Source organism: Archocentrus centrarchus, chromosome 5, assembly GCF_007364275.1.
Source record: "Archocentrus centrarchus isolate MPI-CPG fArcCen1 chromosome 5, fArcCen1, whole genome shotgun sequence".
NCBI classification, from domain to species: Eukaryota; Metazoa; Chordata; class Actinopteri; order Cichliformes; family Cichlidae; genus Archocentrus; species Archocentrus centrarchus.
In genome coordinates this window covers 31,797,012-31,822,062 of record NC_044350.1, presented here as the reverse complement: position 1 = coordinate 31,822,062, position 25,051 = coordinate 31,797,012, and the positions used below count along the sequence as shown (strand labels likewise).

At 41.2% G+C, this 25,051-nt stretch overlaps 1 protein-coding gene across 2 annotated transcripts in view; it reads right to left on the bottom strand.

Moving 5' to 3' along the window:
- nisch (nischarin) overlaps positions 1 to 25,051 on the bottom strand; it is a 28,599-nt gene that overhangs the window by 2,224 nt on the left and 1,324 nt on the right. The window contains exons 2-27 of one of the 2 annotated variants that reach the window (XM_030730340.1): positions 24,874 to 24,957; positions 23,911 to 24,093; positions 20,557 to 20,605; positions 18,206 to 18,369; positions 18,005 to 18,100; positions 16,785 to 16,880; positions 16,541 to 16,693; positions 16,080 to 16,148; positions 15,651 to 15,836; positions 15,090 to 15,218; positions 14,742 to 14,855; positions 13,205 to 13,382; positions 11,095 to 11,213; positions 10,686 to 10,777; positions 10,145 to 10,405; positions 9,448 to 9,749; positions 6,848 to 7,062; positions 6,214 to 6,638; positions 5,811 to 5,995; positions 5,670 to 5,727; positions 5,337 to 5,475; positions 4,666 to 4,816; positions 4,109 to 4,228; positions 3,100 to 3,261; positions 2,499 to 2,671; positions 232 to 413 (exon numbers count right to left, since the gene is read on the bottom strand). In XM_030730340.1, the coding sequence (XP_030586200.1) occupies positions 232 to 413; positions 2,499 to 2,671; positions 3,100 to 3,261; positions 4,109 to 4,228; positions 4,666 to 4,816; positions 5,337 to 5,475; positions 5,670 to 5,727; positions 5,811 to 5,995; positions 6,214 to 6,638; positions 6,848 to 7,062; positions 9,448 to 9,749; positions 10,145 to 10,405; positions 10,686 to 10,777; positions 11,095 to 11,213; positions 13,205 to 13,382; positions 14,742 to 14,855; positions 15,090 to 15,218; positions 15,651 to 15,836; positions 16,080 to 16,148; positions 16,541 to 16,693; positions 16,785 to 16,880; positions 18,005 to 18,100; positions 18,206 to 18,369; positions 20,557 to 20,605; positions 23,911 to 24,093; positions 24,874 to 24,957 (4,085 nt within the window). Of the gene's footprint in view, positions 1 to 231; positions 414 to 2,498; positions 2,672 to 3,099; positions 3,262 to 4,108; positions 4,229 to 4,665; positions 4,817 to 5,336; positions 5,476 to 5,669; positions 5,728 to 5,810; positions 5,996 to 6,213; positions 6,639 to 6,847; positions 7,063 to 9,447; positions 9,750 to 10,144; positions 10,406 to 10,685; positions 10,778 to 11,094; positions 11,214 to 13,196; positions 13,383 to 14,741; positions 14,856 to 15,089; positions 15,219 to 15,650; positions 15,837 to 16,079; positions 16,149 to 16,540; positions 16,694 to 16,784; positions 16,881 to 18,004; positions 18,101 to 18,205; positions 18,370 to 20,556; positions 20,606 to 23,910; positions 24,094 to 24,873; positions 24,958 to 25,051 lie in introns of those variants that run through there. The other variant, XM_030730341.1, reaches the window with a different exon arrangement.

The window sequence follows — 25,051 nt, the reverse complement described above, 5'->3', positions numbered from 1 at the left end:
TGCACAGTATAGTCTCAGCCAGTCTCTCTTTCTTCCTCTTTTTCTGCTGCAGACGAGGACAAGCACAAGGATTTTTTTTTTTCCTTGCTGCAAACTTATGCCTCAGACTGAGTTGAGGGCTGACACACAGAATACAGAATTGATTTTAATTTTCTAATGTCTGTAGGTCCTCCCTCTCCCCTAACTCTGCTCTAACGTGACTGCTCGGGACACAGATTTCTTTGCTCTCACCTGGATGGAGGTTCTTTGGCAAAGTCAGGTAATGGATAGCTGACGTAGTCCTCGTCCAGCAGGAACACATCAGTACTGGTGAGGATCAGAGTCCTAGGCTGGAGAACTGGAGATGGAGCAGAGCCAGAATCAGAAGAGGAGATGCCTGAGAGAGCAGAGCCTTGGCTGGGGGGGATCTGGACCTGGAGGAAAACAATAAAGAAAATTGGAGAAATGGATGCGGGAATTCTAAAACTAGGGAAAAAAAGATCTGATTACATTTTGTACCTAGAGCATCAGATTACAACAACAGTCATCTCAAAGTAATATGCAATATAATAAATACTCCAGAGTTCCTCACAGTTTTACTGGAGACCAAATTAATGCCATCCAAGATGCTCACAGTGTCGTCGTTATCACAATTTAACTTGATACTATGCACTTGTTAGCACACAGTAACACATTCACACATTTAGCAGATACAGAGAGTCATGTTTCTATCCACACAATGAGCATCCAATATTTCTTCTCTTTTAGAGATCCTCTTATTTACCAGCTCAATGTGTCTGCACAAAATTACAGACACATTGAGCCGGCTGTTCCCGAGGACACTGCTGCCTGCTGAGGCTGAAACTGACACTATGAGCGTGCTAAGAAAGAACCAACAGTCCAGACAGTTGATGGGAACAGCAGGTTACAATGATCATAGGTGTGATCCACAAAAACACTGTTTACTTCACAGTCAGATGGAGTGACTGTGTTCAGCTTCCTCATCATACACTGCTCAAAACAAAAGAACACTCTGAAAACATCAGATCTCAATAGGAAAAAAAAAATCAAGCTGATATCTATACTGATATGGACTGGGTAATGTGTTAAAAATGAATGGATGCTAGAAATGATAGAAATGAAAATTATCAACCTACAGAGGCTGAACTCAAAGACACCCTGAAAATCAAAGTGAAAAAATAATGGGGCAGGTTGGTCCACTTTGCTGAAATTTCAATGCAGCAACTCAAAATGGTACTCAGTAGTTTGTATGGCCCCCACATGCTTGAATACATGCCTGACAAATCAGGGCTCCTAATGAGATGACAGATGGTGTTCTGGTGGATATCCTTCCAGGTCTGGACCAGGGCATCACGGAGCTCCTGGAAAGTCTGAGGTGGAACCTGGTGGCATCAGATGGACCTAAATGTAATGTCCCAGGGGTGTTCTACTGGATTTAGGTCAGGTGAGCGTGGGGGTCAATCAATGGTGTCAATTCCTTCATCCTCCAGGAACTGCCTGCATACACTCACCACATGAGGCCGGGCACTATCATGCACAGGAGGAACTCAGGACCCACTGCACCAGTTTAGGGTCTGACAATGAGTCCAAGGATTTCATCCTGACACCTAAGGGCAGTCAGGGTCCCGTTGCCTGTGGAGTTCTGTGTGTCCCTCCATGAATTTGCCTCCGCAGACCATCACTGACCCACCACCAAACCGGTCATGTTGAACGATGTTACAGGCAGCATAACGTTCTCCACAGATTCTCCAGACCTTTTCACGTCTGTCACATGTGCTCAGGGTGAACTTGCTCTCATCTGTGAAAAGCACAGGGCACCAGTGCTGGACCTGCCAATTCTGGTATTCTATGGCAAATGCCAATCAGGCTCCACAGTGCCGGGCAGTGAGCAGAGTGCCCACTAGAGAACGTCAAGCTCTCAGGCCACCCTCATGAAGTCTGTTTCTGTTATTTTGGTCAGAGGCATTCACACCAGGGGCTGCTGGAGGTCACTTCTCCATGCTCTTGAGACTGTGCTGAGAGACAGCAAACCTCCTGGCAATGGCAAGTATTGATGTGCCATCCTGGAGCAGCTGGACTACTTGTGGAACCTCTGTAGGGTCCAGGTATGACCTCGTGATACCAACAGTGACTCTGACTCTAGCCAAATGCAAAACTAGTGAAAAAACAGTCAGAAAGGACGAGGAGGGAAACATGTGAGTGTCCTTCACCTGTAAAACCATTCCTGTTTTGGGGGTTGTCTCATTGTTGCCCCTCTAGTGCACCTGTTGTTAATTTCACGAACACCAAAGCAGCTGAAACTGATTAACGACCCCCTCTGATACTTACCTGACCAGATCAATATCCCAGAAGTTTAACTGACTTGATGCTATAATCTGATTAAAAGGCGTTCCTGTAATTTTTTGAGCAGTATATTTACCCTCAGATGCTTCTATTACTGTGTGAATTGTTTCTCTAAAAAGAGAAAGAGAAGATTAACCTAGAACAGACATTCTCACCTGGAAGACCAGCAGGTACAGCAGGACGTTAAAGGAGCATGGGGACGAGGACATCGCGCTGGCTGGAGTCTTCCTCTCTGCCACGATGAAGGTCAGGTCTCCCATCTCCTCCTCACTGGGATAAATGAACTTCACCTTGCTGCTGTGGACCAGCTCATAGTTCTGCATCTTACCTGCAGGGGGAGACAAATTTACATTTGCCATCATGATCATTGCCTTGTGACAAGTGCAAGTACTAATTTTATATTTGGTTTTTAAAAAAAACGCAGCCTTTTAAGTTAAAGAGATAACATATAAAAACACGTTTGTCTACATTTTTGAGCTCCTCTTTGTAACAGAAGTGTTAGTCTTTACTGCAAAGACTGAACCACGATGCTATCTATGATGCTGCCCAGAATGCTGTCAGTGTCATGATATGTAGAAGCCTAAGAAGTCAGATTTATTCTAAAATCCATACAGAGAGGAAGGACCATCTGTAGGCTGCAGCTGTCAGCACCATTGGATAAAATGTGAGATTCACGCTTTAATAATATAGCTTAACTCTTACGAGACAATAAATACCTCTGCATATGGAAACAGATGGTATCCTTGCCTGAGTTACCTGTGTTTGTGTTGGTGAACTGTGAGTAGAAGTCCTGATCGGATGGCTCTGGAGGAGGAAGCTGCTGCTGCAGACTGAGAGCTGACATCAGCTCCTGCAGGAAAACGCTCGTCCCGTAGCTGTCCCTGCTCAGACAGCACACAACGTGATCGGCCGAGTGACCTGCAGGAGGGAGAATCCATAGATGGTTAAGAAAATGATACAGAAATATGGCATTACTGGACACTTTTGAAGGGCACCTATCATGTCTTTCTTTATTTTCTGTCACACAGACACCGTTATATTGATGGATGCGCATGTTAAACGTGACCAAAAGTGTGAAAGTTCAGGATTCAGACAGTTTTTCTACTCTTTGCTCTCATGAATCATTTTTCCTGGTTAAACTGCAGTTCATTTCATTCTTTAAACTCTCTGAGAGGACGACGCCATGCTTGACCAATGTGGACAACCCGTCACTATCATCTTCAAAGTTTAATCACCACTGACCAGCCATCCCCATCCTGTGTTCCCCAGCTCGTAGGCCGACTACTCAATGCTCTGGCTCTCCAGAAAACAGCTCAGAGAGACTCGAACAACGCCGTCTTGGGCTGCAGCTTGCAATAGCAGCCGTCGTTCTGCTCTGGAGATCTGCTGTGAGCTTTGGGGCCACTCTGCAGCAGTTGAGAATAGGAAGAAATCGAACAAGCACTACTGTCGCTAGCTGCTCTCCAAGATGGTGGAGTTGGTCTTCAACTGCTGTATGAGTGACTCACAGGTTTGTCACAAAGTGGGTCTACCTATATTTGTTAGAGGCATGTTTTTTAAAGGTATTATTTATCACCTCTTTATATGCACACACACACCTCCTGCATTATCACCACAAATATATTTTAATTTCACGACAAACTGTTGTATAAGAGTAGATATCCTTAATCTTATAGGCACACAGCTCTGAGTGCAGAAACAAAGCTGATCTAGTAGAAAATATGGTGTTTGAATGTCATTAGATATGAGGTGTAAAATCCCCGACCTACGACTCTGAAGTACTGGTCAAACAGCCCGACGTTGACAGCCAGCAGATCAGAGAGTCTGATGGACACACAGCAGCACAGACACGAGTCTGGATCTCCAGAGTCCGATATGTCCAACACTGACAGAAACAGACAGAAAGGGAAAAATGATTTTTAAAAAACTGAACAGTTACAGACACAGCACTGCAACACTAAGGCTGCAGTCTGTATCACAAAATAGAAACTGTTGGATAACTGAAAACAAAGAAAATACTTCACATTCATTTCTTGCACTGCTCTGTTCAAAATGTTATTCTCCTCTACCATCTTCATAATCAAATATTAATCATAAAGACCTAAAGACTTGGACGAGCGGCCGTGATTAAAAAAAGTAAAACAGGAGAAGGAGGAGCAGTCGGTGTTAGTGACAGTAGCAGTGCAGTAACGGCGCATTTTATTTCTCATTTAAAAAAGCACAATATTTCAGAGGAAAAATGAACTGAAATGATGATCAGTATCAGGAATGACGGGTAAACTTCCTGTTCAGCCGGGGATGAGTTATCCCAGAAAATCCTACCTGAGTGATGACCCAGCGTGGCGGCCGAATCCTCCAACAGGAAGTAGATTGAGTCAGTGGAGAGCAGCAGACAGCAGGTGAGTTCAGCCTCAGGAGATTTGTAGAGGATCACAGACAACCACAGCATCTGTCTCACCTCCTCTGCCTCAGACTGAAATAAGTAACATATTTTTTTTATTTTTTTTCCAAATCACGTGAAGTCAGAAAACATGACATTGTTTATGAGAATGAACATTACAGGGCTGTCCTAAAGTTTATTTATCAGACACACTCACTACAGACGTAAGTTACAGAGAATTCTGATATATCATTTTGGCTGGTTTTACAAGTAAAATGGTCACGCAAAGCAATTTCACCTCCATCTAGGTGATCATTTAATGCTACAGACAAAGAGAGGTGAGCTGCACTCCCTGAGAGGAGTTTTGATTCCAAAGAAGTAGTATCTATGGATTTGCCTTTTGCTCATTAAATCTTGCAGGAAAGTCCCGACACTTGCCAACAGTAACATTTCCAAACTGTTAAGAAGGAAGTGGTGGTACATGTATTACAGCGCTTACAGCCCAACTTATCAGTTATCTTCTGTCCTGTTCTGGACCTCTTCGGAAAGTCTTTGAGATGGAAGAGAGGGAGAACTCATACAAAGACCAGAGGATATCCGTGTGTTTTTTTACCTGTGCTATGTATCTGTGGAAGTAGGTCAGCAGCTGCTGCTCTCCCAGACCAGCCAGGAGCTTCAGTCCTGGTGAGAAACCAGGAATGAGGTGGGGGGACGGCTGGTTCTCCTCGATGTGAAGACGGGAAGAGTCCCAGCTGCGAAGGAAGAGACAAAAAGAAATGCATAAATATCTGGGCAATGACACGATTTTTATAGTTTTCCTCTGTACAGCAACGTAGTGCATTTTAAATCAAACAATCAAGGTGTGACTGAAGTGCAGACTTTCAGCTTTAATTCACTTTTATTACATAATCTAAGCTTGGCTTGATGTTAATGTTTAAAGTTGTACCTGCTGGAGCCATGTGACTTCTTGGTACAACAGCACTGGTCCCCAGATCTGTAACAGCCTGAGGAAACAACAGAGCTGTGATAGTGGGAAAGGAAACCAGTGGAGGTCATACAAAAAAACATGTCTGTAGTTGGTCTTCACCTTTTGAGAGTTGATCTTGGTGTGGACACAGTCTGGAGGTCGGGGGCAGGGCCACTACCTTCAGCTCCTCCAGAGCGGCCCTCCGTTGGCTCAGCTCCCCCAGGAAAGAGCTCCTGTTCTGGGCTAGAGGAAAAATCAGCAGCAGCCTGTGACTGCCCAGCAGCAGCTCCACAGAGTGACTCCTCCTAGTGGAAACAATACGATTGTTAAAACACAGATTAAACCAGATTTAAGGTAAGAAACCTAAGAAAATTACAGTCAGTCATTGTCTATCTGCATTTTGGTTTGTTTATGAATAACCTGCATTTATTTACATCAATTAATAAAATTATCCATTTAGAACATGAATGAGCGTGTCAGGCCTAAAGTCCAGAGTTACACCATCCACTCATACCATCTGTACCTGTGGGGGTGTCGTGGGTCCGAGCAGGATGTGTTGCTGGCTCCGTCCCCCACCTGAGCATCCCTCTCTCTGGGGTGAAGCACCACAGAGCCAAGGGGTACACGGATGAGCCTACAACAGGAGGAGGAGGAGGACAGATGATGAAGGCCAGTGTTGGTCTTCTCTCTTTCTGACATCTCTCTGAAGTCCATGTTCAGCACCCACAGTTGTCGGTGGGTGAGGAAGAGGAGAGAGGGGATGCTGGGCTCCTCGGATAAAATCTCTGAAAGGAGGGGGTGAGTGTTGAGAGCAGAGTGGGAAGAGGAAGAGGTGGAAATGAAGAGGGCAGGATAGCCTCCCTGGGCTCCATGACTCTCCTCCAGCTCCCAGGAGTTGATAAGTGAGCGGGGGAGGAGCTGACGAGTGTTGGGGGGCTCTGGGTCAACCTGGAAGAAACGAGAAATTGTTATTTTTTTTTAAATGTGACTTAAGAAAATAACATAATAAACCCACTGCTCTGAATTTATCTTTAAAATGCATTTAATCAAAACATCTGAAATGAATAAAATGCAACAAAAAGAAATATGCCAAACCACCGACTGCATCTGAATATGAAGCTGTGTTTTAAAGTGAGGGACTCGTGTGGCTCGCTGACCTGAAGCAGCACAGAGAGCTCTGCTCTAGTCTGCTGAAGTTCCTCAGCCTCCGAGAAGATGTAGAACCAACGGGTCGGCTTGGCTTGGAGTCCAAAGGCGAGACACGAGTCTGGGAGCTCTGCTTGGGAGGAGAGTGAGAGCTGGGAGTACGGGAGCAGGAGGTCCACCTGCAGGTCAGACAGGACCTGCTCTATAGGCAGACTCAGCTCCTGGTCTAAGGACAGGAAAACAAAACACACATCTTAATATTTTATTAGACATTACAGCCCTACAGGTCATCTACACATCACGTAATTGCAGTATTTTATCTGACAGTCTAAAACAAGAGATACTCAATTTAATATTCCATAAAACATTAAAACAAGTCCCATCACTGATGGAGATATCCTCCCACTATTAAGGAAAATATAAAATAAATGTAGGAGTCAGGATAACATAACATAACATTTTATTACAGAGATTAGAGCTTGCTATAGGTATTAAAGGTACTGCACTGCAGTGGTTTGAATCATATTTATCTCATAGACTCCAATTTGTTCATGTAAATGGGGAGTCTTCTTCACACACTAAGGTTAATTATGGAGTTCCACAGGGTTCTGTGCTAGGACCAATTTTATTTACATTATACATGCTTCCCTTAGGCAGTATTATTAGAAAGCACTGCATCAATTTTCATTGTTATGCAGATGATACTCAGCTTTACCTATCAATGAAGCCAGATGACACACATCAATTAGTTAAACTGCAGGAATGTCTTAAAGACATTAAGGCCTGGATGACCTCTAATTTCCTGCTTCTAAATTCAGATAAAACTGAAATTCTTGTACTTGGCCCCACAAATCTTAGAAACATGGTGTCTAACCAGATACTTACTCTGGATGGCATTACTTTGGCCTCCAGTAACACTGTGAGAAATCTTGGAGTCATTTTTGACCAGGATATGTCCTTCAATGCACATATTAAACAAATATGTAGGACCGCTTTTTTGCATTTGCGCAATATTTCTAAAATTAGGAACATCCTTTCTCAGAGTGATGCTGAAAAGCTAATTCATGCATTTATTACTTCTAGGCTGGATTATTGTAATTCATTATTATCAGGCTGTCCTAAAAGCTCCCTGAAAAGCCTTCAGCTGATCCAAAATGCTGCAGCTAGAGTACTGACAGGGACTAGAAAGAGAGAGCAGATTTCTCCCATATTGGCTTTTCTTCATTGGCTCCCTGTTAAATCTAGAATAGAGTTTAAAATCCTTCTCCTCACATACAAGGTCTTGAATAATCAGGCACCATCTTATCTCAAAGACCTCATAGTACCATATCACCCCAACAGAGCACTTCCCTCTCAGACTGCTGGCTTACTTGTGGTTCCTAGGATACTTAAGAGTAGAATGGGAGGCAGAGCCTTCAGCTTTCAGGCCCCTCTCCTGTGGAACCAGCTTCCAGCTTGGATTCGGGAGACAGACACCCTCTCTATTTTTAAGATTAGGCTTAAAACTTTCCTTTATGATAAAGCTTATAGTTAGGGCTGGATCAGGTGACCCTGAACCATCCCTTAGTTATGCTGCTATAGGCCTAGTCTGCTGGGGGGTTCACATAATGCACTGTTTCTCATTCACCTTATTTACTTTGTTTATACTCCACTCTGCATTTAATCATTAATTGATATTAATCTCTGGCTCTCTTCCACAGCATGTCTTTCTCTCCCCTCAGCCCAACCGGTCGCGGCAGATGACTGCCCCTCCCTGAGCCTGGTTCTGCTGGAGGTTTCTTCCTGTTAAAGGGAGTTTTTCCTTCCCACTGTCGCCAAGTGCTTGCTCATAGGGGGTCGTTTTGACTGTTGGGTTTTCTCTGTATTATTGTAGGGTCTTTACCCACAATACAAAGCGCCTTGAGGCGACAGTTTGTTGTGATTTGGCGCTATATAAATAAAATTGAATTGAATTGAATTGAATTGATAACATTACAGCCCTATTTCATAACAGAAAACCCTTCAGCAGACATCTTATTACCTTCTGCAAAACTATTTTGCCTTAATTTGGAGGCCTTGCCATAAATATTTATCCAAATCCTTTTAGTCTGGGTTAGTAAAAATATAACACATATTTGAGAAAAAATATGTTAATTAAAATCAATTTAAATCATTAGATCAAAACGATTTTGCTATAAGAGACATTCTGTGATTATCTTTAACAGTTCTACAAATACTTTATAACCACATCCTGGAACAGACATTAAAAATTTCTATGGTAAATTTGTGTCTTTCTTAAAGAAAACAACTTTAAAAGGCCTCATTAGTTTTGAAAAGTTGGCAGAAAAGGATTAAAAAAACATTTCATTTTGTTGTCCAGGGACAGCAGGAGCAGTCATAACTACTGAATCTAGATCTGAATCAAAATTATTAAGCTAATATAAATAAATAAGAGAAATAATTCCTGATGCTGTAATAATGTTCTCGAAACACTGGCGTAGTTAAAGTCTGACATCACTGCGGCCCTCCTGTGAATCCAAAAAAAAATAACCTAATATATGAAATAAAAATCAGTGGCTTCCAAGGCTGCGCCATGAAGAATAAAATGTCTGCATGCAGACTGCATGCTTACCTGTGTTCTGATTGGTCTTTGTGAAATCATGTGACGAGCACAGCAGGCCCAACAGTTGGTCTGTAAGCACCAGACATGCCACCTTCTGCTTCACTTCCTCCTCCACCTGAACACAGTAGCACCACAGCGCCCGGCGGACCTGAACTTCCTCCTCCTCCTCCTGTTTCTCTCCAGATTTCTCCTCCTGACAGCCACCAGGCTCCTCTACAGAAGGAATAGGGAGCGACGTGGAGGAGGAGCCTACCAGCTCCTCCACCGAGTCATCCAGACTCATTTCAAAGTAGCCGTCCCTGGAGCCTGGACTGGAATAATGAGCATAAAACACAGAATGAGCTAAAAGAAAAAAAAAAAAAAATCATCTTTAGGTCCTTTAAATCATTCACTTCCTTTGAGGTTATCAGTTATTATCTAACAACTGTTTGTGGTTGTAAATATTCACCCACAGGATCATTTCTCAAAGCTTTTAGAGCTCCAAAACAGAAAAGCAACTGAAATGTCTGCAGATGCAGTAAGACAGTGGAGCTTTGACATCTAAAAACAACAGGTGAATATAGTATATGGGGCTACGTATAAGATTTCAGATACAGTACAGAATTTTTTTTTTTAGAGACTCTCAGAAACCATTAAGACATCCCAAATTCAGTGGGAATCTCTGAAATCCTAAAATTCAGTAACAGGATATATCTGGTTGAAATACCTGGGACTGCCCACTTCAGTGCCCTCCAAAAGAGACTGAACCTCTCTGGATTCAGAGCTCTTCTCTTCCTGACTCTCCTCCTCCTTCTCCACCTTCTGCTCCATCAGGGTAGAGCTGAGACGCAGGGAAAGCTGGGTGATGAAGTCCTTGTTGGAGGAGGACATGGAAAGCAGTTGAGAAGGAAGCAGAGGACACAAGGCAGCACTGCAGCAGGAACAACTGGCCTCAACAGGTCTGGATGAGGAAGAGGAGCAGACACAACTGGAGGGGAGAGAGACAGATGTATTGTTTTTTTGTTTTTTCTTTAAATGTAAGGTTATGGCTCTATCCCCACTCATTTAGACAGGAGCTTCAAATATCCATCAAAAACCAAGACTGGCAAGATTGGTCATTGGTGACACTTTCTTCTACAAATACTTTGCTCATATTCATATTTTTGCTGTTAAGTTCTTTAAATATGTTTAAAATAAAACCAACTGGACTCTTTTTATGGAACTGTGCTTTGATTTTACTCGTAGCAGCACTATTATTTGATACTGACCAGACAGCAGCAGAAGTAGCAGAAGTAACAGTAGTAATGCAGGTAGAAGCCCCAGAGCGAGCGTGTTCAGACAGACTGACAACAGGTTGTATCTGCAAATAAAAAGACACACAACAACATAAAGACCAACTGCCTCTAAGCAAGTTCTACCTCCATCTGAACACCGCAAACCTTTTCACAGTGATGATATAATGAGGATTTATCGGGTTACTTTGACATGTTTGCATTCTTGAAAATTAGCAGTAAATCTCACACAAATGTATCAACATGTTTTTAAAGTAACATATTTTAATTTAAGTAACAGTTCCCACCCCTCCCATCTAATCAAACATTCCTCTTTCTAAGTATTATCCTATTGGTGCTATGGTAACAGACCCCACCCATCTCTGATGCTTCGTGTGTGTTTAACCTGTTCAGAGTCAGCAGACGGGAGGTGTGTGCTGGTGCTAAAGCTGGCAGGGGGAGGCGCAGCATCCACAGGAGGGAGAACAGTGGGGGGGGCTGGGGCTTCTTCTCTGCTCGTCACATCTGAAAACAGGAAAGCAAACGCGTCAGTGATGCCGTGGGTGGAAACAGACATTTAAACTTTTACATTTCAGTATACAACTTCCTGATTACAGATGGAATTATGCTCAAAACAATAATGGCCATAAATAATCATCAGCAAACACGGCTGCTTAAAGCTTTAGTTAAATCAGTTCTGAAAGACATATTAGTATCAGCAGCTTGTTAAAAGGTGGTTAGTTAATACAGACAGGGTGTCACAAGAACTACAACCAAACATTAATAAATGTCAGTCAGTGATGTAGCGAGCTATAACCTCGAGCTGAGAAATTAAGCCAACGCAGAAACTGCAGTTCCTCTAATAGCCACACGAGGCTGGCTCCAAAGCTGAGTCAGTCCTCATAGTTTCCTTCTTCTACCTTCTTCATGATAACTACATATTTCATGGTTGATTTTTATTTTCAGCTGTTGTGTCATTTATGTACAGTCTATGGCAATGTCATGTCCAACTCCATCAGCTGTTTGTTTATCCCTTCATTACAGATGACGCCCCATTCCTGATCTTTGCTCAGATTTTTCTCTAACAAGCGAAGGCAGAGGTCTGAATCAGGCTTTTCTAATGGTTTTTCATGGGAGTTATAGCAAGGATTTATTTGAGTGTTAAATGTTATAAAGGCTGTATATCTCCAAGTCTGACCAGGAGGCAAAGCATTACAATCTGGTTTAGAGCGACTCTCTAACCCCCAAGAGAGAAAGCAGATTCGTTTATGAGCCCCACCTTGTTTACATTTTGGCTTATTTCCACTGCAGTATGAGTCTACATTTAGTTTCATGCAGTTTTAGCTCTGAGGGAAAAGATGCTGAAAAGCACATTCTGACAATCACAGGAAGAGCGCCACGAGAATACAGGAGTAAAAAAAATTATCTGTCTGTAGACCTAATCACTGCAATGTCAACACAACATTTTATTTAGTTTTCTCAAATTAGAAAATATGCGAGAATTAAACCAAACATCTTCTGTGAAGGTAACATTCAGACAGACTTTGTTTCATACTGTTTCTACTGAAAGAGTCTGCAGCATGTGAATCAAGCCGTTCTGAAAATCTGATTTTCTTTCTTTGCACTTGAACAACTTAACTTTCTTCACTAAGAGTTTCCATGTATAATACAGTGAAGGGTACATTAAAGGTACAGTCAGCTGTACCCCCCCCCCAATCTTGACTAAAGTGGCCGAGATGGACATCGCGGTACTGCTTAATCGTGTTTTATGTTTGTAGCTGGAGACCGGTGAAACAGCGGCACGTAGCAGCAGGAAAGTTCAGGACATCCTCAACAACTCACCTCAGTATCGCTGTCATTGGACAGAACTGAGCTTCTCTCACTCATCGACTCCTATCGGACTCCTTTCACAGAGCGTTACAGCCTCCTCAGGATTACATAGTCGCCGACTCTTATTGACAGCTGAGGTAAACAGCCGACTGACAGCCTACTCTCACTACAGCTGAACGGTTTTTGAGGTGACTCAGGGGTAAAAACATAAAATAATGCAAAATATTTAATTGACATATATCGGTTTTTAATTCCTGATTTATTGTTAAGTCTTGAAATTATTCAAATTAAAGTATAATAATCTAATCTAGAAAATAGAGCAGCAGAGCAGATGACAACAATGTGTGGATAAGACAATAAGTTTGAGACACTTTATGAAGCAACCCATTGGGTCTAAAATCTCCTATAATTTATGATTGATGTTACAATATATATTTATATTATTTTAATATATGTGTTATGGGCTGCAGCATTAATTTGATGTTTTTGATCTTGACTGAAATGTGTTTGTCCTACAGTGGCCACCGTAGCTAGGATTATCCACTTGAATTGGGAGGGGTAAGAAAACAGAATTCAGTTGACTACCATTGGCCGCTGTCTTTCAGTAGAAACAAAAACCAACTGCCCCCACCCCCCCACCCCCACCCCTCCCTCAGCATGGCACAGCCTGATACATACATGATTACCTTGGCTGGGGTAGGCAGCCTGCTGGGCCGAACAGGAAGAAGAGGAAGAGGAGGAGGACGTAACAGCAGGGGGAGGAGCGACAGCAGAGGGAAAGCAGGAAGAGGGGAGAGGAGAGGAAGAGGAGGAGGAGGAGAGGTAAGGAGGTCCAGCAGCAGAAAGCCTGGTCTCCTCACTGATCTGACAAGAGGACAGAGAGGGGAAGGGGAGCCTTCAGAGAACAGCAATCATCTACACATCACATCTTAACTCTACAACCAGCAGCTCCATCAGCAGCAGAGCAACAAATGAGACACAAATGATTTCAGACAATTTAATCTTCACACCTGCTCTGATGACAAGAAACATAAAAAACTAAACTATCTGTAGCAGTCGTGCTGCTGTGTAAGCATACAACAGAGAGCTTTATGAGCTAATCTGTACGCTTATATTTCAGCATTACATGAGCTGCTCCTAATACCCATTCAGTCAGGATTTTAAGACTATTTTGGAGACTAAAAATTCAAAAAGCAAACCAATGTCCCATAAAAATTCTTGTTTCTATTGTTTAAATAACCACAGGTTTACCTCATATTTCCACACTGAGTGATTTATTTATATTTCATTACTGTAACTCTGCTGCTGATGTGCAAAAGGTCTTCCACCAGAAAAGGTTAGCATGGAGGTGCTGTCACTTCACACTGACCAATTAACATTAGTAGTTAACAAAATATCTGTTAGTAAATAATATGAAGTAAGAGCTATTAGTCAAATCTAACTAGTGGGTTTATATTATGCGATGTTTATTGATTGGGCTACAATCAGGCTAAAGTTATGAAACAACTACACCAGGTTTCAGGGTTAATTCATCTAAAAGAGCTCAACTAACAAAGGCACAGTTTGACTTCAGTGTCACATAGGAGTGACACCAGTGCCAAAGATCAGCTCACGTCCTCTGACAGTGTTAAAACACACCAATCAGCCACACATTAAAACCACAGACAGGCGAAGGTCATCACCCTGCAGCAATGAAATGCTGGGCAGGGAAACCTTGAGTCCTTCATAAGGATCGGGCACATCCCTAAGGCAAAGTGACTCCCCAAAGGCAGCCCCCCACCCCAGAGGTCCCATATGAATGCAGAACTGCAGGTGTCACAATAACCGTGTGTTGATGAGTGAAATGTTAATATCATCTCAATAAAGCACATCTGATGATACTACAAGTGGTTTTTCTTGCTCTTTAAAGTTATGGTTTAAATAATAATAAACACAAAATCAATAAATTTGTAGATATTACTTGTCAGAACTGTTTTGGGGGCCTGAGGGGGCCTAACAATTTCAGGCGGGTGGTTTTAAAGTTGTGGTTGGTCGGTGTGCAATGCTGAGTCAAGTGAAATCCTGGAACAAAAAAAAACTTTACATAGATTTGTTCATCTTAACATTTCTAAACTATTCAGTAAGATTTACTGTGAAAACTTCTATCGGTGTAACTGACACAAATGCTTAACCATATAAACTGATACTGAGCCCATCCGTGTGCCTCACAGTGACAGAGTCTACCTTCTTGTCGCTGTTGCTCATGCGATCTTTGGCTTCTTTGGCTTTCTGAATGGCTTTCAGCACTTCCACAGTGTCGAGCTCCTTTTCCGTCGTTGCTTTGCAGTCCAGACAAACCTAAAAATGTAAAAACAAATGAAGAATTAACACAAACATACAAAAAACAGCAAAAAATAGTAGCAGAACAGAAAAACAAGCACTGTGGTGAAGTGGATGATTTGAGTGTTGCAATAGTACAAGCAGTGACAGTCCAATGAGAAAGGAGTGAAAAGAATACTGGATACTTTTGGCTGTGCTGAAATAGTAACAGTATAGCAGGATTAATAGTGTGTGTTGGTTTTGGTGGCATACCTCTGCAGCACGATCTCCAAACTGGGCCAGGACTTTGGTTCTGTAGTCTGGGATGATGCACATGGGGTTACTGGACAGGTTGAGTTTTTCCAGACAGGGCAGAGAGCCAATGTTCCTGATTTCCTCCAACTGGGAAAAAACAGAAATCAAGAGGCTGCATACCTCAGCCAAGGCTGAAAATTCCCTGCACGCGCTCGATGAATCAAACTCCCAGATCCAGACAGAAGTTGGTTTGTGATATTTTTTGCAAATATTAAGATGACATCTCTCAGCTTTTCTTGTTTCAACTTGATATTTATTTGTGAAAATGCAAGATGCTGTAAAACCATTCCTGGATCTAGATCCAGATGCAGAACCGTTCTAAAAGTAAACTTCTTCTAAGTTGGCCCAATGTCCACCTCTGGTAAAATGTTCATTTAAATGTATCCATTTCTTTTAATGCAATTTTACATAGAACTCTAAAAAACTAAAAACTGAGCAGAAAATTTATATTTGCAGTCTTGCAACCAACCATGAAAGGCAAACATATCTATCCCATTGGGGCATGCTTGGTGTGGTTACCTGTGCCAGCTGGTTGTGGCTCAGGTCCAGGTTGACCAGAGAATAAAGCTTGGTGAGACCGGTCAGTCGGTCCAGCTGGTTACCAGCCAGGCTCAAGGTTTTGATGTTCCCCAGACGAGTGTGAGCTGCTTCCAGGACCCGGAGGCTGTTATAAGACAGGTCTACGTGGACCAGATTGTACAGGTGCTGTGAACACAAAACAAGTAGGTCAACACTATTCAGTGACAATTTACACAAACAACACGTCACGTATTTTACACCATTACAAGTGCCGTGAGGAAGGACATTTATTGTTATCGAACTAATCCAGTCATCCAGAAAATAATCATTTTGTTTATTTTATCAACTATTAAAATAATTTTGTTACTTTAGGAATTATGCAGACACGGATTTGAGGCACGACCTGTCCTCATTCATTCTGTCACATACCTGGAGGTTTTCCACTGAGGACAGTTGGTTGTAGCTCAGATCCAGAAACTCCACCTTAGGGATCAGTTTCTAAAACAGACAAACTCAATCTGAGCACACTGAAGCTGATCAGTGGGACAAAATTATGACTTTATTTACATACCAAGTTGTTTATAGCTCCATGTAAAGACAGAGAGACTGAAAAAGTGTGCCCTGGCCTGCTGATACAACAGCTAATATTTTAATCCTGAGAACTAACACGTGTGGCTCTGTATAATCTCAGTGAGACTAGACAGCCCATATACAGTCATCCCGAGGAAACAGTCCTGGCTGTGAACACTTTCTTTTCAGTAATGTGAAACAGACCAACTCTGAGTATTTCTTCCTCTGATGACGAAAACATAAAAAGCTTTTACGCATAATCATCGACTGAACTCCGGATGAAGCTGCTGCTGTTGTAGGTTTGTGGGTGTGTGTCTCACCACTGAGTTGTCGATGGTACTGATGCAGTTGTGGCTCATGTCCAGCGTGGTCAGGTTTCTCCACGCAGGAATAACAGCAGTGACCGGACACCCAGACTCCACCCCCTCAGGCTCCCACTGCGAGAACTCGCTCGCCTCTGGGACCAGGATAGCCTGAGGGGTTTATGTAAATAAAACACACATCAGTATAGTGCAACACACAACATAATACTCAGACACGCACTGTGTAGGCTCCAACATGTACCATCATGGATTCAGAGGAGCGATGGACGCTCATTGTCGCCAGGCTCGACCTCAGAAAGGGCAAACCACGAATCTGCTGAGAGCTGCACTCAGTGATCTGAAAACAGAGAATATTAAAAAAAAAAAAAAAATCATCACAGGATAGTTAATAAACTGATGACGTTTAAAAATGAAAAATCCTTCATGTATGACTACAGTCCAGCACTCAGAGACTGAGTTAGTATCTCAGTTTAAAAATGTTAAATTTATGACTCTTTTTCTTTCAGTCAAAACTGGAGACAAATAAAAAGACAATTCTGTGTGCTAAAAGATGAAGGACACCATCCGTCCACTGATTATTGACATTAAATACTCTTGAAAGAATGATAAAGGCTGCTGTGTCAGAACTGTCAGAATTAGATATTTTCTTTTTGAACTCTGGAGTGAAATTCAGATTAAACACGAAGCTCTCCAAGAGCTCAAACCTCCACCGAGGGAGCTCACTCTCTGTGCAGGATTTACTTCTAAGGGAATTGTATTTTATTTTCTGTATATTCATTTTGTCTGTGCGCCCGGGTGGCTTAGTGGTGAAGCCGGCGACCACAAACATATGCCGCGTTGCGGTGCGGGTTCGAGTCCCGGCCTGTTGCCAATTTGTCCACGTGTCTTCCCCTGTATCTTTCCCCCATTTCTTGTCTCCCTCCACTGATGCAAAAATGCAAAAAAAAAAAAAAAAAATTATATATATATATATATATATATATATGTAAGGTCAGAGGTCAAATGTGACGTGATTTTAGAATCCCCCATACATCATTCCCTATATGCCTACATGCCTGTCAATACAAACAATGGCAGTAAGAAACAGTTTTAAATAGCTCTATATAGCATTTTTATCACCTTGATTTTCAGATAAATCTATTGACCTTAAAGGAGAGGTCAGAGGTCAAAGGTGACATGATATTTTAATTCTTTATACAGTACTTCCTATATGCTGACAATACACACCACACTTGTAAGAATCATAGTTTTTAAGTTATAAGGCTCTTTATCGATTTTTTAACCAATAAATCATTGAGCCGACCTTGAAGGCCTCGGTGGATGTTAACATGTCCTCACTCTAAACACGCCGCGGCTTCAAATTGCAAATTGTATGCACCAATAACACACACTATGTGTGGATACATAAACATGATATGAGTGACACAGGACTCCTGCATGTGTGCAGAAAGGTACAGTTACCTCAATTTGCAGCAGGGCTTTAAAAACAGACAGATCAAAGGGGAGATTTGTCTCCTGGATGTTACTGCTTCCTACTGGACCTCTGGTACCAGAAATCTGAGAAACAAAGACAAAGACCAGTAAGAAACTTCACCCCCCCCCTCTGCTGCTCAGAAGTAAGCTACACAACAGGGATTACTGGTAAACTACGTGGCGTACAACCTTGAGGTATCGCAGCCTGCAGGTGAAGTCCAGGATGTGTCCCAGGTCAGTTTTGGCATCTCCGTTGCAGCACGTCGGTTTGGCCATCCGCAGCTGCTGGGAGACGGAGTAGAGCTGCAGAGGACGGAGAGAAAATACCTCGCCGGCTTGCAGCAAATGCTCACCTACAGCACACAAACAAGACAGTCTGTACAAACCAGAGGTGCCAAAGTAATCTTTTCATTAGAGTTCTGATTTTAAAACAAATGTTACAAAAAAGGAAAATCCACATATTTTAAATATGTAGTACCAGTCAAAAATTTTGGCACACCTGTTTTTATTTTTCCTACATCGCAAATTAATACTGAAGCCATCCAGCCTATAAAGGAACACATAAGGAATCATGTAGTAAATTTAAAAGTGTTAAACAAACCAAAATATGTTTTAGATTCTTCAAAGTGGGGACATTTTGCTTTGATTACAGCTTTGCAGACTCTTGGCATTCTCTCAATCAGCTTGATGAGGTCATCACCTGAAATGGTTTTCCAACAGTCTTGAAGGAGTTCCCAGAGGTGCTGAGCACTAATTGGCTGCTTTGCCTTCACTCTGCAGTCCAACTCATCCCAAACCATATAAATTGGGTTTAGAGCAGGTGATAATGGAGGCCAGGTCATCTGATGCAGCACTCCATCACCCTGTTTCTTGGTCAAATAGCCCTTACATAAGCTGGAGGTGTGTTTGGGGTCACTGTCCCGTTGAAAAACAAATGATGGTCCCACTAAGCGCAAACCAGATGGGATGGCATGTCAGTGCAGAATGCTGTGGGAGCCATGCTGCTTAAGTGTACCTTGGATTTTGAATAAATCACCAATAGTGTCACCAGCAAAGCACCCCCATACCATCACACTTCCTCCTCCATACTTCACGGTGGGAACTACACACATAGGAACCATCCGCTCACCTTTTCTGCATCTTGCATCTTGAATGGAACCAAAAATCAAAAGACAGATTTCCACTGGTCTAATGTCCATTCCTTGTGTCCCTTGGTCCAAGCCATTCTGTTCCTCTTGTTCTTCCTTGGAAGTGGCTTCTTTGCAGAAATTCGACCATAAAGTCCAGATTCATGCAGTCTTCTCTGATCAACTTATGTTGAGATGTGTGTGCTACTTGAACTCTGAAGCATTTAGGTGGCCTCTTACTTGCGGTTTCTGAGGCTGGTAACTCTGATGAACCTCTCCTGTGCAGCAGAGGGAACTCTTGGTCTTCCTTTCCTGGGGCGGTCCTGATGAGAGCCAGTTTCATCAGAACGTTTGATGGTCTTTGCGACTGCACTTGAGGAGACTTTCAAAGTTCTTTTTTTCAGATTGACTGACCTTCATTTCTGAAAGTAATGATGAACTGCAGTTTTTTTCTTTACTTGAGTAGTTCTTGCCATAATATGGATTAGAACATTACCCAAACAGGGCTATTCACTATATACCAACTCTACCTCTTCAGAACACAACTGATGGTCTCAAAAACATTAAGGGGGCAAGAAATTCAAGAAATTAACTCTTGACAAAGTACAGCTGAAAGCCACTCCTCATAAAGCTGACTGAAAAAATACCAAGCTGTGCAAAGCTGTCATCTGAGCAAGAGGTGCCTACTTTGAAGAATCTAAAACATATTCTGGTTTAACACTTTTTTTATTAAATGTTAGAAAGTTTGAGATGCATGGATAAAATTATGCTTATTTTATACAGTAAACAGTCATTATTTGAGCATTACAATTTTGGGGCTTTTGTATATCCACTACAAAAGCTTCGGAGTATTATGGAGCTAAACACACTTGTACTTTACTTCTTTCTTTTTGATTCAACAACTTGTTGAGATCTAGAAATAATTTGAACTTTCCATAAATGTCGACTCCTGCGCTGGCATCCTCACGCCGGGAACAGATGTGAATGTTATTGAAAAACTGAAACTATTAATTATTTCTATACAATTTTCACACTTTGCAAACCCATACTGTGGTATGGACCCTTTGGTTTAAGCAAAACAATTAACATTTTGATTAAAGGCAAGTCTGTTTTATGTTCACAGTTACTGCTTCACAAAGTAATTTAAAAATCAGATGTTAACAGCACCTGTAAAGCAAGTCCACTGCGTCTCCTGTGTCCTAGTGACTCAGTAAATACCTACTGTCCCTGTAGATTTGCGTTTTAAAGCTTTCTGGCTCAGTGAATTTTGTTTTACCAATGGTGGGAACAACTCCATGCAGGGCTTCTGCAGCTACACAGAGGAGACAACGCTCCACTGAAGCAGACTCATTAATAGTTAACAGTTCTTGAAACGCGACACGAGAGGAAGCAGGTCAAAGTTCAAAATCTTACCTTTATGGAACAACTCCTCTGCCAGCGCTGCAGTGATGCCATTTATTTCCTGTGAGACAGAAAAAACTAAATTGACTTCAAATTAATTAAAATTTGTTATTACTTGAACGTGGACACATCAACTGCAAATTAACTGAACTTAATGTTAGATCGTGTATGGTCAATAAAACAACCAAGAAACACCTGAGTAATAAGATTTTATTGGGCCTGATCACAAGCTATGGAACTGTAGTCCCAGTCCCAAGCCTGGATGATTGGGAGGGTCCCGGCACAAAATCCATGCCAAATGAGATCAGCAGTGGTAACCTTTTGGGAAATAAGGAAGCAGGCAAAAGTACCTTTAGGTTTATGACTTTTCAAGTATCTAAATCTGTGTTCTGCATACGTTCTGTCCTTTTGTTTTCTTTGCTTTGTAGTCACGATTGTGGGAAGTGTATCCTGAATTTATTGGAAAAATCTTGATAAAAATCTTTCAAAAACATTTCAAAAAGATAAAATCTTACTTCTTTCCTGCTCAAAAGCTGATTACAGATGGATGTTGATAAGATTTTATTGAGGTTGAGTTGACAATAGGACATCATAAATTGTCTTTGAACAAGCACTGTTAAATTCTCATGTGTTGTAATGCATCCAACTTTTTTGTCCACCCTACTAAATGTATTTATTTTTTTTAACCATTTTTCTTTCTAGCTCCATGCTCAGTGACAGCCTGTTGCAGTAGTTCTCGTTTTTTGATGCTTTTTCATTTTAATGACTTTATCACCTGGTAAAGTTTACTTTTCTTGCTCATTGTGTTTTATGTGATTGTGAAATGGCTACGTTGTGTCTTGTGAAGTCAAGATTTAATAAGGTTGAGCTCGGTGAGACATTTTCAGGACTTTTCGGGCAGACAGGGATGTTAGTCTGACCGGTAAGAAGAAATTTGGAGTTACTGCAGTCGTTCTGATTAAAAGTGGTGAAATCCCAGACATGTTACCACAAAACAACATTTCTGTGGTCTAAATATTGAACTGCTAGCTGCTGGATTGCATCCATGTTAAATGCTGAAGGAATTTGTTACTGCTGTTGCTGTTTGAATCCAGTCTGAATCAACAGACTGTTTGGATTCCTCCATCAGCTGGTGCAGAGGTCATCTGAATGAAAGTGATTAATAGATGTTGATATTAACTGATCCAGACCATCCTCTGCTTATCAAACATGGAGCTGAACATGTTCTCTAACAGAGGTCTGTCAAAGTAGCAGCAAACAGAAAATATTTCCTACAATATCTGCATTCATTTTATATTTAGGCTTCTTACATCACATTTAGATTTTGAATTAATGAATCACTGTCATTTTTTTAATTCTCTGTGTAATAAAAGTCTTTCTTGATTCTAACTGTAATTTTTATTACTGAACTTCCCTTTCTTTTGTGATACTGTTATCATATTTACTTATCTGTAAATTGACTTGACACCAACGTTAGCATAGATGCAGATCATAGGTCAGACTCTATTGATTCCATTGTTGGTTCCTGATCTGTTTTCTGTGTGAAAAAAGGTCTAAACCTAAAAGATTTCCAGTGTCAGCACTGAGTCTGAACACTGGCATGTGACTCAGGCATGCAAAAACTCCACTGATATAAGTTTGATGTCACTGTTAAGCAATGTGTAACTGCCAGAAAGACACGCCAGCACTGATAAAAATAATGCTTGGAGGCATGCTTTCTCAGCTGCAACCGGTTTATGATTCCTATCACTGCAGCCGATCGTGGGCTCATGTTGTTTTTGACTTTCTGACTGATTTTGTTTTGATGTTAAAGTTTTTTGTTTTAAATTTAACTTCAACAAATATTAAACAAAACTGATCTTTCAGATATGTTTGTAAAAAAAGTCAGCTAGTTAAGAATTTACAGGAACCCTACAACTGGATAAAAAAACTCCAGATTAGTTAGAGACACCTGGATCTCTCAGCTGTCTCAGCTGTTTTCCTTCCAGATGTGTTGCACTTCCATGTAGCTGAATATCAAACAGCAAATACAGATTTCTATAATCACTCCAAACAACCCTGTCTGCTGCGGTCACATGCTGTTCACTTCACACATGACTACATGCACTTTGTTGCGCAGGCTTCTGAAAACAGTGGCCCCTTGTTGTTAATCTGTCATTGTCATCATGTGATCGCTGTCTCTGTCATCACACACACAGAGTGAGATTTCAGGAGTTCAAGAAATCCATGAGATGAATTTTTTTTTCCTCGAGGTTCTTACTCATCTCAATCAAGGACTTCATTTTGTTCCACTCTATATAAAAATGATATAGAACAATTCAAAAACTCTCTCTTGCTAGCAAGTCTGACAAAGACATCCAGGTCACACTCAAGACGTGGGTCCACCAAACAGTGAACTTTGGGTCTATTTTCCAACCAAGACTAGACTTTGAGAAAAGACCAGTTAAAGATGGTTACTTAGCGCTGAAATGTTTGCTGGGATGTCTCTGTCTGTAAGACAACTGACGATGGTTCAGACCTCTGGCTCAGATGAAAGAGGCAGCCAAACTCATGACGTGATCCATTCTTAAAAACAAAATGCTCCATTGTGCAAAATACCGTGACAAGTACAAACATGATACAGAACAGAATGTTTTAAAGCCCTTAACTCGAGGAATGATTTGTCTTAATCCACTTTAGCATGATGACTTTCTTCCCCAACATAAAATGAACAGCTTAAACTTTCTCTGGCTCAGAAAAACACAACAGTTAACAGTTGAGAACCATTTGAGCCGATAATTTCACATTTAAGAAAAGACATAATTAAGTTGGGAAACTCTTGTGCTACAAAACATGAAACACAACCTCTAACAAAAAAAAAAGCTCAATCAAATAAATTCAATAGGACAAAAATGTGTCAATAAGTATAGATTGCACAAAAGGTGGAGAAAAAAAAGTTTTTTTTAAAACTCCGTGCTAAATAAAGAACAATAAGGAGCTTAATAAGTAAAACTAAATAAAAGTAATGTACATAATTGTAGGAACTGTTATTTAATATTTGGTGGGTATTTAAAAAAAAAAGACTGTACTGTATCAACAGTCTGTTTTCTTTCAACACGAAGCTCTGTGTTGAAACAGGAAAAAAAAAAATGGAGAAGTGAACATAAGGGAATTGTTTGACTGGTTTGGTGTGAAGAACCTGACTAGTAATCTCAAATGTATTTAACAGAGTTACAGTGTGACGAACAGGAACATCTGGATCTGATCACCCTGCGTCACTCTCTGGCCTCACTTTCTCTGATGTACTGAAGTCCTAACAGAGTTCGACTCCAAACCGAGGTTTATGCTAAACCATGAATTACACCCCTGTTTAAAGGTTGTACTCACGTAAAGATGAAAATGCAGGAAATTGGCGAGTGGAGTGGGCGTGGCTTGAGGAAACTGCTGGAGAAGAGTCTGCAAGTAGAGCTCCAGCTCCTTCTGCCGCCGCTCCACCAGACTCTTCGAGTTCTTTCCCAAGATCTTCTTAGGAGGAAGCAGCCGTCGGTCCACCTTTTTCTCTGCTGCAAGCTGGAGGAGAAACAAACATCAAGATTAAAACCAGGATCAGTTTTCATAATAAAATAATGTGCATTTGCAGGGCAAAAAAAATTACACAAACTCTGAGTCTAAAGCACCAGTATGTTTAGAAACTAAACCATAAAAAAAATCATTTACACACTTTTGTAGGAAGCTGAGACTTCCTACGTTAAAATAAAGATTCCTGCAAAAATATTAAATAATCTGATTTCATGTGTAGGAAACTTTAAACATTTTAACCCTTGCACTACTGATTTCTTTTTTCCTGACATTCTTCTTTATCTTACATTTGCTAAATAGCAGCAACACACTTAATGTAAAGCCATTTATTCTCTTAAATAAAATTAATTTTATTCTACTTGTACAAATACTTGGTGACATATACACTCAGAAAAACACCCTACAACTGTTGTTAGAAAAGACCGTAGACTTTTATACACATCTGGTGGCTGATTTTCCATTACTGGAATAATCTTTAAAAATAAACACACATTTTTAAGTATTTACAATATGAAAATAAAGAGGTTAATATTAAAAATCAGCTTGAGTTTCCTCTTCAATTCTTGCAAACGCTGGGTAGACAATTCCCAGAAGTATTATAACATGCATTTCTAAAACTAAATGAACACTACACAACTCATGAACTCAAAAAGGACACATCTATCCTGTTGTTAATTTACCAGAACTGATTACAAAACTTAATTTTGCTGACTAAACAGCTGAATTATTGATGGTGGCATAAGGCTGCTTGCTGGCCCACTGATCTCTTACCTTCTCGTGGAGGTCGTAGAAGTCACTGTAACGGTGCTTCACTGTCCACCTGTGTTGTCCATCCGTCACATCAATGATGTAGACCTGAAACACCAGAGAAGCATATATTAAAATCTTTGAGCCGGCAGGCATTTTCCAGTATATAAGAAGTATTGCCCACCAAAGAGCTTTGGACCTT